Below are 18,743 nucleotides of genomic sequence, written 5' to 3' on the forward strand. Positions count from 1 at the left end.
CTCTGCTGTCTCATCATAGCGCGACGGTCTTCAACATTTTTGAGCATCCATTTGGCGTCGACGTCGATTCTGGTTCTAGCAACAGCGAGCTTGGATTCGAGTCTCAGTCTAGCCCATTTGGCACGTTCGTCGATTTCCAGTTTCGCTTTATTTGCCCAGTCGTCCTGAATTGTCAAAGTCAGCATTCTATACTCCGGACAGTATTCAAACGGTTCCATACATCGCGTTCTTCCTGTAAGGTAGCGTTCGCTGCATGGTGCTCTTTCTTCCACTCCATCCATCTGTTGAACCATTCAGGTTTACTTGGCAGCTGGTCGGACATTGTCGTGGAATCCAAGACCGGTAAATCCTTGAAGGGCACGCGCGGTGCTCGATGCAGTGTAATTGTACCTAGGGATGGATGATGCAACATGGTGTGTGAGGTAGCTGTCATCATTGCTATTTAGTCTGCTTCGACGTGGTCGATGGGGATACGGGTGTCCGTTTTGTAAGTATGCTAGCACCCAAGTAATGATGGTATTCATGTATTGTGCGAGATGGATATGGGGCAGATACTAAGAGTGAGGAAAAGAAGGACGGCTTCAGAGGTCGAAGCGGGATAAGTGATGGAGCTATTGATCCGAACGCTCCTTCCATGAGTCCTTGAATCCACCTACCTACCTGCACTTGGTTGGAAGTTGAAATTATAGATTGTTTCCTTCCACCATGAAAACTTTAAACCTACGATTGCTTCCCAAACCCACTCATCAGCCCGCCCGATCAAGAGGAGGAAACATCCACATTGATAGCCGCAATGATCTCGGTGCCTCACCTCACCACCACTTCCGGGCAAAAAACGAATATTCCAACGGCGTTGAACTCGCTCGGTAACTCGGGCTACTATAAGCGAGGACCTGCGAACTGCAACAAGAATAATACACGCAGTGCAATTGGGGTAGCGAGTGAAGCCGGACCTCCTCGGGTCTATATCAACATCGGTAGCGAACAAAGGGCCTTTAACCAATTACGTTTACGTTGCCGTTCGGCAGAAAATCACTTAAGCTTTTGGCATTTTGACGACTTCTTTGAAAAGTTAATTATTTCAAGCCCTCCTTCGTATACCACACATCATCAATATAAAAGCTAAAGTGCGTCAGACTTAGGTAGAAAGTGGAGGCACTGTGAACACATGAATGAATTCTGGCACTACTTAGAGCAAATGATGTTTCAAACAGGGGCTCGTATCCCGTCTAAAAAAGAGGATTATGAGCCTCTCGGTATATATTTACTTCCCAAAGATAAGATATGAGTTTCCACAACCAGCTTCAAATCACCCCCAATTGTAATCATTCGCTCCTCCCCTTCCAACACCAAAGCTGAATCATATATGCCAAAAAAGCACCTCAAAACCTATATTGGAACGCCCCCATGAACCATAACCATTGCCTGCACCATCCCGGGTGTGCAGAAATGTTTGATGCGAAATTTTGGTAAAATTCGTCGTGAAGTTCCCGAAAGTGCCACACCGCTATGTCCGGGACATACCTTCTCCCCTTTTATCCAAAGCGCTATGTCTCATGAAAATGACTCCGTTTCCCATATAGACATCAATGCGAGTTTCTTTAATGTTTTTCTCATTTGTGCGGGTTGACTTTCTGAGCTCATATAGCCGTGCCAGATTCCGAAGACCGAATCGTCGCAAGCCGCAGCGCGTCAAAACTCGAATTGAGCATAAATTCGCGCTCAATATCCATTGATCTTGCGATCCTCCCACCAGGCGTTCGTGGATGAGGGACATTGACGCGTCCACGGCTAAAAGCTCGGTCATCTTCGTCGTCGATGTCTTCATATTCATGATTATATCTGCAAATCACATTAGTTCTTGGCTCCAATGTAGGCGGGGAAATATCGTACCTGGTAAAATAATCTTGCAATGCATCAGTGCTTGGTGTAAACACTGAATCATACATAGGCGGTGGGGTGGGGATTGGAGGTGGAGGCTCCTCAGCATCGAAAGGAGGAGGGTTGAAACTCGGCTGTCTCAACAGATGTATAGGTCGTTGAACCGCTGCATTATTGTTCAGGTGGGCTTGAGGCGGTCTTGCTAGCCCTGGTACAGAGTTCGTAGAGTTGGCCGGCATATTGTCTAACGTAGGATCAGGTGCGACGGGTGATAATCTTGGTGAGCCGTTTCTGGGAGCCGCATTTGGACATCCACAAGTACGCTGTTGTTCCTGGGCATTTGCATTTCGACCGGAATATTCCGGAAGGGCTAGATTGCCTGGTGTTGCTCTGCAGCTAAGAATCGTAAAGGGCGAGTCGATGGATATCTCGAAATGTCGGCGTTTTTTACCCGTAGGGTCGTCATGGTCTAGCCGTGATATACGCATGATAATCTACAGGTCAAATTAGTGGAAGAAACATCAGGAATATTCGAATTAGTACCTTGATCCAATGGTGCACACTGGCACACTTCCATGTGCAGTCTGGATGCAGCACTTTTGGCGGAGACTTTGCCATCATTTCGCATGTTGGCAATTGCACGTTCATTTCCATTTCCGTCTGCACGAAATATGCTTCTTCTCCCAGGTCAATATCTCCAAGTAGGTTCTCTGTCTGTTCTGGAAGTGGTACAGGTTCCTCGTTCCTGGCCCTGGCAATCCTTTCTCTGGTAGCCGCCACCCTTTCTCGCCTTGCAGCTCGCACCTCTGGTGGCGCTTCGCCACCTTCAATCATAGTGATATCTGATCCTGCATACTCCTTAGACAATGGCTTTCCGGCAACCTTTTCTATCAGTAACAACTTCCTCGTCATCTCTTTCCTTGTAACTTTTTTGTTATTCGTAAAGTATTCGACGTTCTCACTGACGTAGACTTTGATCTTATGGACTTGAACTTTGGCTAATGGTGTAAGCTTAAATGCAATTGGGATCTTGGAACCAATTGGAAATGATTTCCCGGATATCATAATTTCGTATTGTAGTTGGTCCTCCCATCTCCTACTTATGGAGATCGGCTCGACCAGCTCTAATGAGTCCTCTGATGGCGAGCGAATGACTGGAATATCCTTTGATCCTTGGAGGTTTGGCTTAAATGTGCCGGCGCGCTCGACAGTCGCCTCAAGCTGCCATCTAACTCTTGCCATCGGTAAATCAATCGTTTCGGGGCTGTTGTTATCAATAGGCAACTCGAAACTGTATTCGTAGACGCCAGGATGAAATGTCTTGAAGCCTTTCTGCTGGGGAGTCGGTCCAAATGGCGAGTCACCTTTCTGGAAACTTCGAGAATGGTTGCTTTGCAACGAAAGCCTCTTTTGCTCTTTTGGTGTCACTGTACTAATACTGCTTCTGTTCGACCTGGTTGGGTGCCCGACGAGTGGTAATGAGAACCCGCTTAGATGAGAATTGGGCAATGAAAGATCTGTGGTGCTCGATAGATTGGTGACCGAGGAGGATGGCCCCTTGTCGCGAAAAGAATAGTTACACAGCGTACCATATCCTGTCTCTGATCCTTCGAAAGCAGCATTGAAAAAAGGCAGATGTTCATTTCTCAGCGAGGATTCTTCATACGTCTGGGTTCTTTCCGGAGGTATGCCTAGAAAATTGTGAGATAAATGTTTTCCCTAAGAAAATCCATCCTCTATATTGCTTACCTTCAGCCCACTCCGTCCTAGCTTTCCCTGTAAATTTGAGGGTTACGGACTTGATTTTGGCACTCTTGGTCACGACTAATTGTAACTTTCCACGGAGTATGGCGGAGGTATTTGAAGAAGAATCTCGAGTTGTTCCGTCATGATCAAGCCCAGCCAAATAAATTACTGGTTCCGCTAGCCAGATATAACAAGACACACCATTGCCTGAGCATATGGGCTTTTCCTTCTCAAAACCATTCTTCGGAGGCATGAGGGGTGAAGTGTTTGCGTTCCACCCGCCTAGCCCGTGGTCTACAGGCCTGGTCATCGCGGCGTCCGAAACACCCAAGTTTGTTCTCGACGCAATCCTCCTCTCTAAAAGTGACGGTCGTTCTGCCGCTGTCGCAGAGAAGGACGCCGATCTTGTTGACGAAAAGGTCTCTGGACTTGCAGATCTCGTCGAACTAGCCGCTGAGGACGAAGCGGAAGATGTAGTAGTAGGGTCGGAGTTGGAGAAGAAGGACGGATGGAACACCGCCCCAAGCACACGCTTTGCACTCTCTCGAGAAGCCAGCTTTTTGAGTTCTATGCGGAACCTTGAGTCTTTCTTGGCCTCGGCGGGAGACGGTAGAGGGCGAAGGTCGAAGGGTATGAAGCCTGCGGGTAGACGGGTTATATGTACAGAGTGCGGCCTTCGCGGTCTTGGGCGACACGGAGGAGAGGGGAGCCTTGCGAGTTGTTCGTTGTCTAAGATAGGATTGGACGGTGTGTAATGAATGGTGCCTCGGTTTGAATAATATGGAATAGTAACGACGTCTGACATGGTGATATGTTAACCAGCAAGTTCTCGTAGCATTTGAAATGGCGGGAGAAGGTCTTGAAGAGAAGAAAGGACTATTTTGATTTTTGCAAAGACATTGCACAGGCGCATCACAATTACAATGCGATACCGTGGTCGCGCTGGCACCAGGATATAGGATGTAAAGCGTCATGCAAACAAGATACAAGAGGGGCGGTATACTGGTTTGGGCTGTGGTGGTACTCACAATTTGGATTAGTCTGTTTGGTCTCTGATTTGTTGTCACGGGTATAAACAAGGTGGTAGGGTGTGCTTTCTTTGCCAGCACATGGAGATTTTAAGGCAAATGCAAATTGGACATCTGGTCCATGGAAGTCGGGATTCGTGAAGTGTGCTCGCAAGGGTTAGACAGCCAGGGTGGGGGGATGCCTGCACTACAATCCGGCAATCAGCCTTTATCCTTGTCGCTCTTCTGCTTGGCTTGGATGACGCAGCAACGTGCAAATATGTACCTAAGTCGGTGGTATGTAGTGTAGATGTAGAGTACGGGAATAGAGAAAAGACTTCGAGCGCATCAAGTATGATAGAGGAGAGATAACGATATCCAAAGCAAGAAGGGAAGTGGGAGGGAAGATCTGTTTTCCGCATCCCAGGGAGGAATTGAGTTGATGAAGGAGAGAGAGAGAGAGAGAGTGAGTGAGTGGGAGTGTTGTGATGTGTTGTGTTGTTACTGTAGTGTACGAGTACGGTACTGTACTCGTAGATATAAAGGTTATGTTATCCATATTGGGACTTCCACTAACAAGACGCTAAAGTACCATGTAAGCATAAACGCCGCTTCTCCCGAGGTAGTGGCATTGATTGCGTTGCATTAAGCCCTTGATGACATATGTATATAATATACTTCCTCTTGGACGCAGTACTGTAATCAATGATATAGTATGGCATGGCATGGTATGGTATGGTATGGTATGGGGTAATGGGACAGTCGTCGCACGCATCTAACACAGCCCTCTTCAACGGTCGGTTGCCGAAGACCCCGCCTTCCCGGCATGCCATCTTTACTCCTCCGTCCGTAAGGCAAGTAAGGTACTCCGTTTCCGTGCGAGTATACTTGCCTGTGACGGTTGGGCGCATACGGGGTAATTTTTAATTTTTTAATTCCTCGTGCTCGTGCTCGTGCTCCACAGCCATCGCTCGAAAGGGAACCCTTGTCCAAGCCTCATGCAGCAAGTTTCAACATGACTGGACTGCTTTGAATCGCGATGACTGCCGAAGGAAAAGATGAGACTGAACTGAGCCCCGAGCCGCCATGTGCTTCCATTATTCCCGTTGCACGACTCTACTCTCCAAACTGGATTATTGGTTTCTACCTACAGTACTGTATGGCCACCCTCCTGATATCATCACCGGGAGCAATCCTGTCTGGGGTTGTGATAAGCCCTCCTCTGCCCCCAACTAGTCAGGCGGTAACAAATTCTAGATCACGGAACAGTTGCCGATAAGACATTAGTCATTCCCAATCCGACTACAACGACCTTAAGCTTAACTACTACGAAGTGCATCAAATAAACATGATGTACGGAGTATTTAGTCCCCTCCAACTCCCCGGAGTCATCGGGAGCCGTAGTTGGCACTGCCATCCGCCAGAACATATATCATTGGCTCTGACTCCATCTGCCTTCTGTAAGATACTTAAAACATCAGACCACCACGTATCTTGGCTTGTGGCTTGGGTCCACAAGGCTGGGCCGGCATGCCGCGCAACGCGTCCGTACTGTACAGTAACCAAGTCAGTCTTCAGGCGGTGTACCCAAAGGGTGGATCATGTGGGGATGGAGAATTTCTTCCACGCCCAGTTTTCAAAGACACCCATCCGGGAACAGCGTCATGTCATAAACTTCAATCTCCCAACTTTTAAACAGAATAAGTATAGAAAAGTGGTTGAAGTTGAGAAAACAGGAATAAGTGAGATCTGGAACAAAGCTTGGCATCACCCCCCTGGTGCTGATCTCCTCCCGTTGCGGGGCAGAGGCGTCTTACTCTTTGTACAATCGAGTATTGTTCCGTAGCAAACATTGAGCTATATATCGAGCAGAGATACGATTTCTGAGTTGAAAAGGAATTAGAACATTTAACCCATCCATCCAATCATCTTTGAATCATCTGACACAATAAACGATCAGGCTTCAAGTCTTATCTGAGTTCAAACTTCATTTTCGCTACCAGTACTAGCCTCCTGCTATGCTTGTCATTAGCTTGCTTTGAGAGGGCGGAGTCGCAATAGTATGCTCATAAGTTAGTATCCAGCTTTCACCAAGGCAATGTAAGTTATGATTCCATTGCATGAGGATCTCTACACCATTGTCTGGTGCTAATGAGGCAAGTAGATGAGGATATCAGTGACAGATGCATATACCGGGGTTCAAGAGGCTGAAATGAAACATGCTCCAGATCAAGGAGGGAAGGGATCTTGCAGAAGCCGTAACGAGTATATAGTATAATACGCCACCCATACTACAATATGCAAGCTATTCATTTTTCCCGTTTCCCCTGCAGTATTAGGCGACTTGAAGGACTTCCCATCCAAGAAGCATCACATCACTAAAGGCTCGAATCCGTACTTGAAGAAGTAAGAGAAAGATGTCAGGTTGTTGACTAGAGAACTTTATCTCTTTCGCTATCCATAACCAGGATTCAACCAATCACTCTATACCCGAAGCAGCTGCGTTATATATGTCTACATACTTCTATGTCCCCCCCCCCCCCCGGTCTCAACAACCTTTTCATCATGCTGTCCAAAACTCCACCCAATATGCTCCACAAACCTAATCTCAACCCCCAGCTCCACCGCCTTACCCCAGATCTATACGGAGTAAAGAACTGCTTCGTACCCGTCACCGTATCCGCGATGCCGCATTCCTAACTGGCAACCAGAGTTCGGATTACTGTAGCCACGAGACCTTGAAAGTGACACGGGGGAAGTTTGCGGGGTATGGAAGCATCGAAGCAGCTCTAGGTTAAATTGCAAAACGGTGGTGGGCTCAGGTCATGCTTTAGCATCGGCTTACGGTTGTTGACTGGAAAAAACAACTATTGATTGAGAAGGCTGCTCAAGCGTTGGGTCGAAGGCGCACGCCTTTTTGTTCGTGGTTGTCGACAGCTGTGCTTATACAGTGTATAGTAGCGGTTGCTGCTAATGACTGCAAAAGCTACTTCAGGCACAGTGATAAGTAACGGGATATAACCTTATTCCCGCTGTATGAAAGATCGAAGAATAGTCTCCTGGATTCATCACGCCTTGACACATTGTTTTGCAGGGATAACATACAACTTGAGTTTTGAGGCATAACTTGAGAGTTATGAGTTCTTGATCAGTAGCCCCGGCCATCTAGGCATTCAAATTCCATACTGGAGAATACAACAATGACATGGATACTGATTGACAGGACGGCAGGACAACTCTAGCGTAACCTGACCCCGGGTTCCTTGACTCCATATCAAAGGCACCTGAGCAAGGTGAGGTTTTTGGCCCACGGTCTAGTTGAAGGCATCTTTGATTATTTTATAGGTGCTGTCAATCTTCTAGCATGACTGCTTTGCAAACATATCCTCATGGATCGTTCTTTGTAGTAGAAATATAGCAATACGGTTCGAAAAATCACATGGACCGCGGATGGAATTTCCGATGTGTTTGGCGACTTGAGGGTCCCAGAAAGACTCCGTACAACCAGTCTCTTCCACAAAACTTCCAACGATTTAAAGAACTGCCAATGCTTCATCGAAAGAGACCGGCCAATTCCCAAATCCTTCGGCATAATTCTAGACAATTGTTACGTTCTTCCAGCTCTTCCTCGCTGAATCATGCATGCCCAGCACTGGCTTGTCGAGGATCGAGCAAGTGGCAGATGAAATTAAAGTTTGGTATTCAAAATCGGAATTGTGACTAAGCTACTGAAGGAACGAAATTGGTTTGACAAACTGCAGATGAGAAGCTACTGAGACCAAAGACGCAACCATACATCCCAGATGCCTGATCCGAGACTCCTGTACTCCTTCTATAAATCATCTATTCCACTTGGACGAAGGTGTAGTGTATGTGTTGAATTATAAAAGCTTGAAAAAGCGGCAGGTACGGAGTACCACAGGGCAGGGCAGGAGAGAATTTGCGAGTACAAAGACCGGGATGGTGACAGGGTGAGCACGGGAGAGTTCGTGACATTACTGTAGGTCCGGGTCCGGGAGTAGGGATGTAGATTGGGATTTCGAGGTCTACGAAGTTGGGGAATGGAATGCGATACAAATAAATTCTTGGATAGCAGTAATAGTGTAATAAACCTAATGGACATTATCAACTTGGTATATCAACTTGATAATGATTGAATTCGTGCGATACCGAGGTAGAACAAGGCCAAAAAGGCATTGGCGGCTTACTCATTACAATTCCAGCCAGTTCGCATGCACGGTAATCTGCAGCCGCAAATATACTGTATCAATAAGCGTAATCGTCTCAACAGAGAAGCTCGGATCCAGCCCACCCACTGCGAACTCTTTTGCCTCATCGCCATCACCAGCATCAATTTCAGCCTACGAATTCTTGCATCTGCTACTGAGCGTACGAAGGTTAGCCTAACCGCGCAAGAGAAGCTGGTTGACGCTTGTTATCTTTCCAAGTCAGCATCTCGCCTCCATCCACCAGCATCCGACTCGATAACTCCTTTCCAACATCAATCCACAACTATCAGGCGTCTTTTGTGTGTCATGAATCCACGACATTGTTAGCCTGGCCCCCGACCGCCATGAGGTGTGCGAACGATACTCTATGTGGTCAACTGTCGGAACAGTCGGCATAGCGTGAATTTGTGGCGGCTCATCTTTGACTTATTCCTTGTGCAGTACAATACAGGACAAAGGGTCGCGAATGGCAGCATTGTTTCCGCGCACAGCTATTGGGATTGGGATTGGGATTGGGGGTTGCTAACACCCTCTTTGCTCGGTCGACGACTACGAGAATCTGTTTTGGACGGCGCAAGGTGGCCCACGAATCCATGGCGCTGTTGAATCCTACCTTCATATTTGGGGTATTCGTCCTCCTGTACCTGTCGTCGTTCATTCTTTTCGCAATACTTCGAATCCTCACTGGCATATCCATTCAACGCATTGGTTATCTGTCCCTGCGGAGACTTGCATACACTCCGAAAGATGGCATAAAGATAGATATACGAGGTATGGGCCTCAACCTACACAGGCCAACCTTCGCGCAACCGACATGGCTGAGTATTGTCCTCACCGAGCTGGCAATAACAGTAAATCTCAAAGCTACACAGGGGGAAAAGAGTGGCGATGCAGAGGAACTCCCAGAGATAAAAATAGAAGGCGTGGATGGGCCTAGTTGTGAATTTGAGCCCAAGAGGAAGCGGGCGTCCGGGAAAGCGAGCAACGGATCCCAGAGAAGCAAAAGTTGGGAGCGGCTCACTGCGATCAAGGAACGAATAAAGCGCATGCACCGCAATATCAACTGGATTCGCATGGTGGATGTAGTGGCTACAAATACATCAGTGACTGTTGTAGATGTGGGCCAAATACAGGTCGGAAACTTTACAATGGCAGTGGACACCCGACGCAAAACGGTTGATCGCGGGAGGATGTTTTCCCACGTCAAAACGGCAAAAAAATCCCAGAGACCGGCGGAGTGGATGATGACCTTGCGCAGCGTTCTCTTCACGCCCGAAGGAAAAGAGTCACTAGAAATACTGGACCATGCTACTTTGAATATTCATGGACTTCTGTACAAGGAACTTGACGGCCTCCGAGATGCAGCGTTTGCACTTAAGCTGGGACGTGTACACATCCCATATGACGATATCAATACATGCATAAACAGGTATAAGGGCTGTTTGAACCTCTACGACAGAGAAATACCCGAACGCGAAGAAATATCTCTCCAGCAAATCATTGGAGAAATCGACCAGCCGGGTAGCCGAGAGGAAGACCTTGTGCAGACCGTCTCAGATTCTAAGGAATTTGCGAGTTCTATTCTACGGGGTATTAAGGAGGTACAATTTGCAGTAAGCTTTGTGGGATTTACCAGACAGGTCAACTCCGTTCAGCCTCGTGGCTCACCTGTTTATCTCAATGCAACTATGAAGGAGGTTGGCGTGGATCTTCATCGACTTGACCCGAAGTCACCCGCACACCGCATGTACTTCTCTTCCAAGGACATTGCTCATCAAGCCCTTCTTGCAGCTCTATCTATTGAACTCGGCGTCGATGATGGGCAAGGAGGGTCGGATAGGTTGGTCTATATCCCTATGGCAACAACAACGATTAGAACGACACTGCCCTCCAAGACAGTGGAATCTGCACCAGACAATAGTGCAGATGAGCGAAATGCCAACATCCTCTTCGCTAATGTCGTTGTTACTTCCCCTTCTGTCGACCTGGACCCAAAACATCTCCCCTTGGTATTGGCAGTGATGCAATCAAAACCGAAAAGGAAGAGCAGAGCAGTACCGGAAAGCCATACCCTCATTTCTAGACTGTTGCCAAAAGCCAATGTTAAGCTTTCAATGCACGAGCCAGTCGTACGGATTGCTCTTCCGCCCGTTGCGAAGACAGCAGAGGCCGATGATTTTGATCTGATCATATCATCCGTTTCATCTGTCTCATTGGATATCGAATCATCCCATTCAGCAGTTGGAGAATTACACTATGGCTTAGCATCGACACTGAGATTGCAATCTCACCACCTCTACTACCAAACATCTTCTGGGGCTCATTACGATTTGCTGCAGACAGAATCACTGGAATTGAAGGTCCAAATCAGTGCGAACCCCGAAGTTTATGTCGTTGCGACAGGCAATTTACAAACTTTTTCCGCACATATGATCCGCCCCGAGATAAGTGATGGTGTTCGTCAAATTGTTCGTCAACTCCGGGTGAACGTGGAACCAGAGAACAAGACACATGCAAGAACGTCTCGGGATCCTAATTTTATCAGAGCTATGCCGCCTTGGCTTCTGCATTTCCAGCTCCAAGGCTCAGATTTTAGCGCTGAAATCGCTGGTGTCGATAAGGAGATTTCAGGTGATACTCGTGGAGTCGCGTTGCAGCTGGAGTCTTGGACAGCAGAGTACCGGGCCCAGAAAACCAATACCGTTGAAAAAAGAGCGTCGCGCCGAAGAGCGCCTAGCAGGTCTTTAACACCAGATGCCGAAATCTTGCTGAAGATGCCCAATTCACCACGAAAGAAACAACAGAATGCGACAGACGGCCGAAGACTAGCGGTTCATGTCCGTGGTCTAGAGGCCTTTGTTGTCGAATCCACGGAAATATGGGAGATTGAACCATTTGTCGGTATCCCGCGCTTCGAGGTTGCGCTATCTACTACGTGCGATAACCAAGGTCCAATCTTTCATGTCAACTCAGCGGTGAAAACGCTTCTTGTCCAATACTCGCTCTATCGTCATTATGCTTGTGGCATTGCGACATCGGTGCTTAAGACAGCATTTCTTCGTACTAAAGCTGATGAAGAAGAAGCCAAGCAAGCCCGTCCAGCACCACGAATTTTTGGGATAGCGGAACATCTCTCTCCTATCCGTTCTCCTGAGGACTTGCACCACGGATCTGATGGATCCAGTTTTCCCTTTCCTATCAAGGAGTTCGTCACTGTAGATATCAAGTCGTCATTAGTGCAGATAAAAGCGAATATGCCATCGGACCCCCCAGTCATGTTCCAAATCTATGGCATGGAAGCTGGACGTCATCGATGGTCGGCGCCTTTTGTATATGCAAAGCTTGCTAGGCTCTATGCGGAAGCACCAAAAATGCCACGCGTATGGGCACGGATTGTGAGTATTAAGACACTCAGGGTGGATCTGCTTGAGAATAGGCGGAAGCGAGGTACTGGAGAGACATACGACGAAAACACGATTAATGTAACTACTGAAGCAATCAGATTGGCCGTTCCCCATCAACTTGTACTCCACAAAATCTTCGATAATTTCGTCAACACGATGAAGTCAGTCCAGCAACTCCATCACCGGTTTTCGACGGGCACAAATGAATACATTCTTGAAAAAGGCCCGGAAGGGCCAAAGCATATACCAAAAGTCTCAATTCAGAGTCAGGCATTATTGTTTGAGTTGGAAGATGGAGCCTTCGAATGGAAATTGGGCGCAATATATCGTGCGGGCCTCGTCGAACAGTTACAGCGTATAGCCCGTGAAGCTGCATTCAAAGCAAAGGCGAAGAAGATTGAAGAGGAAGAAACGGGAAAGAATTCATCCAGATATCGCAACAGATCCGCTCACCCCCGGGGGCGAAGCAACCACCACGACAAAACAGGACAACGCAGTAAAAGCGAACATGGGGAACCTACGCAGGAATCAGGGCACTCCCGTGGTCGTCGCATGCGGTACGACCCTGAGGGTATATGTGGAATCAGTGGGAGCGCGAAAGTTTCCATAACAGAGGCACATGAAAAACTTCAACGATACAATTCTCAAAGTTGGAAGAAGAGAATTGACCGAATCTTCAGCCAAGCTCAAAATGGAATGAAAGACCTTCGTGGTGTCTTTTGGGGTTCCGATCAACTCCCCGATGATATGGTGGACACAGAAAATATCTTAGAAGTCCCCCAGCGACCCGCTTTGATGGCGACAATGGTTAGTGACCTTCACATCACTATTGACAAGCCATCCTTCCCCATTGCCCACTTGCCAGAGTTTATGCATCGGGTCGGAAAAGGCATGCCTCGTGATATGAAGTATTCGCTTCTGATTCCTATGCATGTCAAAATAAGCATGGGAGAGGCCCGTGTAACACTACGGGACTACCCACTACCACTACTCCATGTCCCAGCGATCAAGCCTGGGCAAAAGCCAAGACTCTCGGCATGGTCTCTCGAGACCGATTTTGTTATTGCAGAAGAGTTCCGGGGGCCCGAATCTGTTCGCCATGTCAAGATAGACATTATACCTCCAAAGAACCGCCCACAGGGTAAACCAAACGAGGGTAGCTTTGCAATTGATGTGAGGCGGACTATCTCACCAGTTAAAACATACTCGGACATCAACATGGATATCAACACTAGCTTCCCGACCCGGATAACATGGGGTGCCTCTTATCAACCAGCGATTCAAGATATGATGATGGTGATCGAAACCTTCACAAAGCCTCAAGTTGACCCCTCAGATCGGACTGGTTTTTGGGACAAGATTCGATTGAGCTTCCACTCTCGAGTAAGCGTTGCATGGAAGGGAGATGGTGATGTGCATCTCATGCTCAAGGGAACACGGGATCCTTATTTGGTGACCGGCAATGGCGCAGGCTTCCTTATGTGCTGGAGGAATGACGTGAGGTGGAACATCTGCCGTGACGATGATCCTCGGAAATTCATGACTGTGGATAGCGGAGATTATATTCTCGCCATCCCTGATTACAGCCATCAAGCTTTCACTTCAGAAAAGTCGGACCATGATAACGATAGTGTGATAAGCTCGGACAGTTTCAAACGTGGAGCATCATTCAAGAAAGTCGTCATGAAGCTCTCTGGAAACGTTCAATGGCTTGCTGGCTTGATGTTCGAAAGGAATCTCGAAGAGGAAGGAAAACGATCTTTCGACTTTGAGCCTCACTATAAGGTCATTTTTAGAGAACCCCAGTATGCAAAAGCCCCACCAGGCCTGGAATATGACGCTTTCCGTGGATTCCGGAGCCATCATATTCACATGTCCGTTGCCATCAAAGCTCCCGTCAATCGCGAATGGTCTGTGTCCAATACGGCGCCATCGAACAGCTATAACACTGTACATCTATCACCTCGCTTCTTCACTCACTTTTTTGCCTGGTGGTCAATGTTCGGTGGCACCATGTCACTTCCTATCCGCCAGGGCACTTTGTGGCCTGGTATCGAAAAATCCAGCAAGAAGTTTGGTAGGCATCTTGCTACCATCAAATACAACTTGTTGCTTGCACCGCTTTTCCTCAGTCATATTTACAAGCACAAAGATGCCGAGGACTATTCCGAAGATGTCGTTTCGGCTACTGGCCTGAAGATGAGGCTAGACAGTTTCATGCTTGATATTCATCAACGCCGGGAAGAGTTTCACACCCAAGACAAGGGCAAAAAGACACCTAGCAAGACGACCGCAATGAAAATGCATCAAGCTCAGTTGGACTTGTTGTCAGCGGACATTCGTGCTGTATCAGCTAGCATTGCTGGTACAACACCTGAAGATTTACAAAAAGCTTCGGCTCCTTTCCTTGTTGCGCAACAAGAAGAAGGTTCTACAGATCTTTCCCATTTCGAAATACCTGATAACGATCTGAGTTGGATTGATATGGATGATTTCGTTGAACTGGACTGGATTTTGCCTTCTGAAGCAAATCCAGACACTAAGATCATGCCTCTCGCATATGCACCACGATTTACATACTTCCGACAAACCGACCATGGAGACACTATTGCCGGAGACTCAGACGGCACAAGTCCATTCGGGAAGGAAGCAACGCATTTCTGTATTATGAGCAAAGACGACGATCCTCGGCGTGTACAATGCCAATTGATTCAAAGCCGCCTAGGTCAACTCGAAAAACAAATGCAGTCGCATAATGCATCCCTCGAGGATGCAGAGCTCAAGTATTTGAGAAATGATAGCGACTCCGCATTGAAGGAAGATTTCGATCAATTAAATAAGCATACCGCCTTTCTACGAGAAAAGAAGCTATTTCTGGAATCAATGTTGCGTCAAATGACGACGCGTGTATATACAGAAACCAACCGGGCCGTACCAGATGGCGATGCGGAGGCCCTTAGAGACGACGAAACTCCAGACCCCAAACAGTACGATTCGGAGACTGAGGGCATGGATTCTAATCCGGCCGGAGAGTTCATCAGTGACTTCAACAATCGATTCGTCATTCACAATATGCAGATGAAGTGGAACAATCTCTTGCGGAACATCATACTCCGTTATATCCACCAAGTCAGCCAAAGGCGCGGATTTGTATACTACCTTTCCCGGCGAGCCGTAAAATTCATTCTAGACATTGTTGAAGAGCAGAATAAGGCGAAGACAGCGAGGCCGGATGCCAAACGTCGAGCAAGCACCCCTTCTACAACTGATTCACCAGCCTCTACACACGATGAAGATACTGGCAATCAAGACGTCGAGGATCGCATCAATGAGATCCTTGCAGATGGCAAAGCTTTTGTTAATGCGAACGACCAGAAGCAAGATCCAAATCCAAGGGTTTCAACCGAAAATGACTCTGACATTGGCCGCGAATTTACCCCGCAGAACAGCTACCATCTTCGGCTTATCGCGCCACAAATCCAACTTCAGAGCGAGAAGAATCCTAAATCGGTCGTCTTAGTTACTGCGAAAGGAATGGAACTCAAGGTCGTTGAAGTTATGGATAAGGATCGTATCTACGATGATGTCAGTGGCCTTGTGCAGCGCCGGTTCTCAGTCGCAATGGACAGTACACAGTTCTTCGTCACTCACCAGAAGTGGTTTTCTTCTCAACTGTTATCCCTGTATTCGGGCAGCCATTACGGAACCCCTGCTGGGTCAGCCTGGCCGCCGTGGGTGCCTATGGAAGTCATGTTCGACTTTCAGGTTGATCCGTTTGGCTTCCAGCGAGTTGTACAAAAGACGTCAGCCAGCTTACGATACGACAAGTACAATACTTTGCGTCTCAAATATAATGATGGGATCAGTGGCGAAGGCCACACGGCGGGTCCAAACAATATTGAAAGCCGGATGGACCACCTCTCGGTGGAATTTCCTCAAGTTCGAGCTATTTGCAACTCTTCTCAGTACTATGCAATGTACATCATTGTTCTAGATCTTCTGATGTATAGTGAACCGCTAGAGAAAACCAGAACTGAGCGTCTGGAAAAGATTATGCTTGCATCAGACTTCAGCGACTTACGAGGTGCCCCGGAGATGGTCATATGTCTCCAGGAGCGCATCAGACAGCTCGATGAAATCAAGACACAGTTTCAAATACATTCGAAATACCTAGACACAAAGGGATGGGAAGATAGGCTACTACTCGACACAGATTTAACGGCTTGTGAGGATGAGTTATTTTTCCTAATGAAAGCCATCACGACATCTCAGCGCAAATACGACGGGGCACAGACTACTGGTCTACTTAGATGGAACATATCCTCCGATCAAATTGTCTGGCATTTAATCCGAGACAACAACGAGCCACTGATGGAGTTCCAGCTTCAAAAGGCCGAATACGACCGAACAGACAATTCCGACGGATCTCATATCAATTTGATGCAAATTGGGAAGATTGTTGGCCTGAATCTCCTCCCGGATGCTATTTACCCTGAGATGTTTGCTCCATACTCAGATGTTGAGCGTGGGACCTTCAACGAAGGAGGCAATCAGCAGATGTTGAGAGTCTACTGGTATATGCTGGAGGCAATCGCTGGAATTCCTGTTATGGATCATTTCGAAGTCAATCTTTTCCCGATGAAAATCCAGCTGGAACGTGAAGTTGGAAAGCGGCTTTTCGAATATATGTTCCCTGATTCCAACGACGACAAACCAGGAAAGGCAAATAATAAATCGCCATTCATGGTGAAGCATATGCCACCTGTTGAAGATGAAGAAGACAACACCACCGCAACAAACACTAACAGATCATTGGTAATGGAAGGAGAGAAACAAGAGTCGCCATCTAGCGCGAGGGCAGGGTCTCTAGAATTACGCTTGCATCCCACCATGAACTCAGAGGCCCGGCCAATTACATCTTATTCTAATAAATCCAAAGCTACGAGCGACGGACATCATTTCCGACTCTTCCAATCAAGCAACAAGGTTCCGCAAAGTTCACGTTCTTCGCTAAAGTCAGTCATGAAGAAGCCGTCGATCGAAAGCATGCACTCGAGTATCACATCACGTCCTACTCTCGGTCGGTCGCCAACTGGCATGTCAACTTTCGATACTAATTCGACTAACTCTGATACGAAACCCAAACGTTTCGGTATCCATCGAAATGGTGCCAAGTCTCAAAAGGACAAGCCGTCTGACGATTTGACCGAAATGATGTCTCGAGCATCTAACTACATGACATTCGCGTATGTCAAAATACCGAGTGTGGTGTTGTGCCTCAGTTACAAGGGCAAGGGAGAACGCAACATCGAAGATGTAAATGATTTTGTCTTCCGTCTTCCCCTGATTGAATACCGCAACAAGACATGGTCCAACCTAGATCTCGCCCTCGCTTTGAAGAAAGATGTCATCAGAGCCCTCATCTCCCACACCGGCGCTATCATTGGGAATAAGTTCAGCAAGCATCGTCCCAATACCGCTCAGCAGAGTAGACTGCGAGAACTTGCTACTAGCAGCGTGGTTCTGGCACCTTCGAGTACGGATAATTCCCGCGACAATAGCGATGCTAGTAGCAGCAGACGTACGAACTCTATAGACACTAAACGCTCTGAGCGCTCAAAGAGCCCAAGACGCTCTTTTGCGTCGAGTGGTAATCCGCTGGTTCGTACACCCAGTGGCTCTTCTAGCGTCGTTTCTGTCCCGGCTCCTGGGCGCATGCTATCGACCCTCACGATGACGCCAGCAAGAGCCAATGATAGTGGGGCCAGTATTGCCAGTGACAGAAGGAGCATGAAGAATGACAGCGAACCGCATGCACAGGAGGGCAAGAGTGGAGGCTTCTTCAATCGGCTCAAGAAGGGTGCATCGCATGGGGCAGGAGCAGAGGCAGAGGAAGTTGCTGATAATGACGTAGCATCTTCAACAAAGAAGAAGAAAGGACTACTCGGGAAAAACATACTGGGTGGATTAACAAATCATTGATTTCGGACCTGCACCTCACTCATAGCAGGGCCAACACATTATCCAAGCAAGTCACGGAAGTTGGTTTGCGGACACAGCACAGCACAGCACAGAATTTTGTTCATTTGTATAACAGTGGTAGGGAGGGAAGGGAAGGGCGGGGAAGACGGGATATTAGAACTCCCGGATCATCCTGGTTGAGTAGAGCATATGCATGGACGGCGTTAAGACAGACGAAACCATCGTGGTTGTTTATTTATGTCAGGGTGGAAGGAAGGAAGGAAGACAGAGCGAATTGTGTGATTTCTGGAGATGTGATGATAGTTCGAGGTTAATTTACCATTTATCTAAATAATCATGCAAACTCAAGTGAAGAAAACACTTTTAATGCTGCAGTATTGGTCCTCAGGTAATCTTGGCTTTGCCAAGTAAGTCTTCCCCACGTTCACCTTTCGACTCTGTAGAGTGCTGGTTATTTCTTCATAGGTCGATAGGTTATACAGCATCAATCGCTT

The 18,743-nt window shown here is 47.5% G+C and overlaps 2 protein-coding genes across 2 annotated transcripts; one reads left to right on the forward strand and one right to left on the reverse strand.

Annotated features, from left to right (window-relative positions):
- Positions 1-1,640: 1,640 nt before the first annotated feature.
- LHYA1_G003888 (putative arrestin-related trafficking adapter) lies at positions 1,641-4,432 on the reverse strand (the record flags this gene model as incomplete). Its single annotated transcript, XM_031148854.1, has 3 exons — positions 1,641-2,375; positions 2,425-3,572; positions 3,631-4,432. The coding sequence occupies 3 exons, from the start codon at positions 4,430-4,432 to the stop codon at positions 1,641-1,643; spliced, it is 2,685 nt and encodes an 894-aa protein (XP_031006403.1).
- Positions 4,433-9,456: 5,024 nt separating this feature from the next.
- LHYA1_G003889 (UPF0648 protein) lies at positions 9,457-18,249 on the forward strand (the record flags this gene model as incomplete). The annotated part of the gene is made up of 2 exons (XM_031148855.1): positions 9,457-9,714; positions 9,736-18,249. The coding sequence occupies 2 exons, from the start codon at positions 9,457-9,459 to the stop codon at positions 18,247-18,249; spliced, it is 8,772 nt and encodes a 2,923-aa protein (XP_031006402.1).
- Between the last annotated feature and the right edge of the window lie 494 nt (positions 18,250-18,743).

This window comes from Lachnellula hyalina, assembly GCF_007821495.1.
Source record: "Lachnellula hyalina strain CBS 185.66 chromosome Unknown contig00045, whole genome shotgun sequence".
NCBI classification, from domain to species: domain Eukaryota; kingdom Fungi; phylum Ascomycota; class Leotiomycetes; order Helotiales; family Lachnaceae; genus Lachnellula; species Lachnellula hyalina.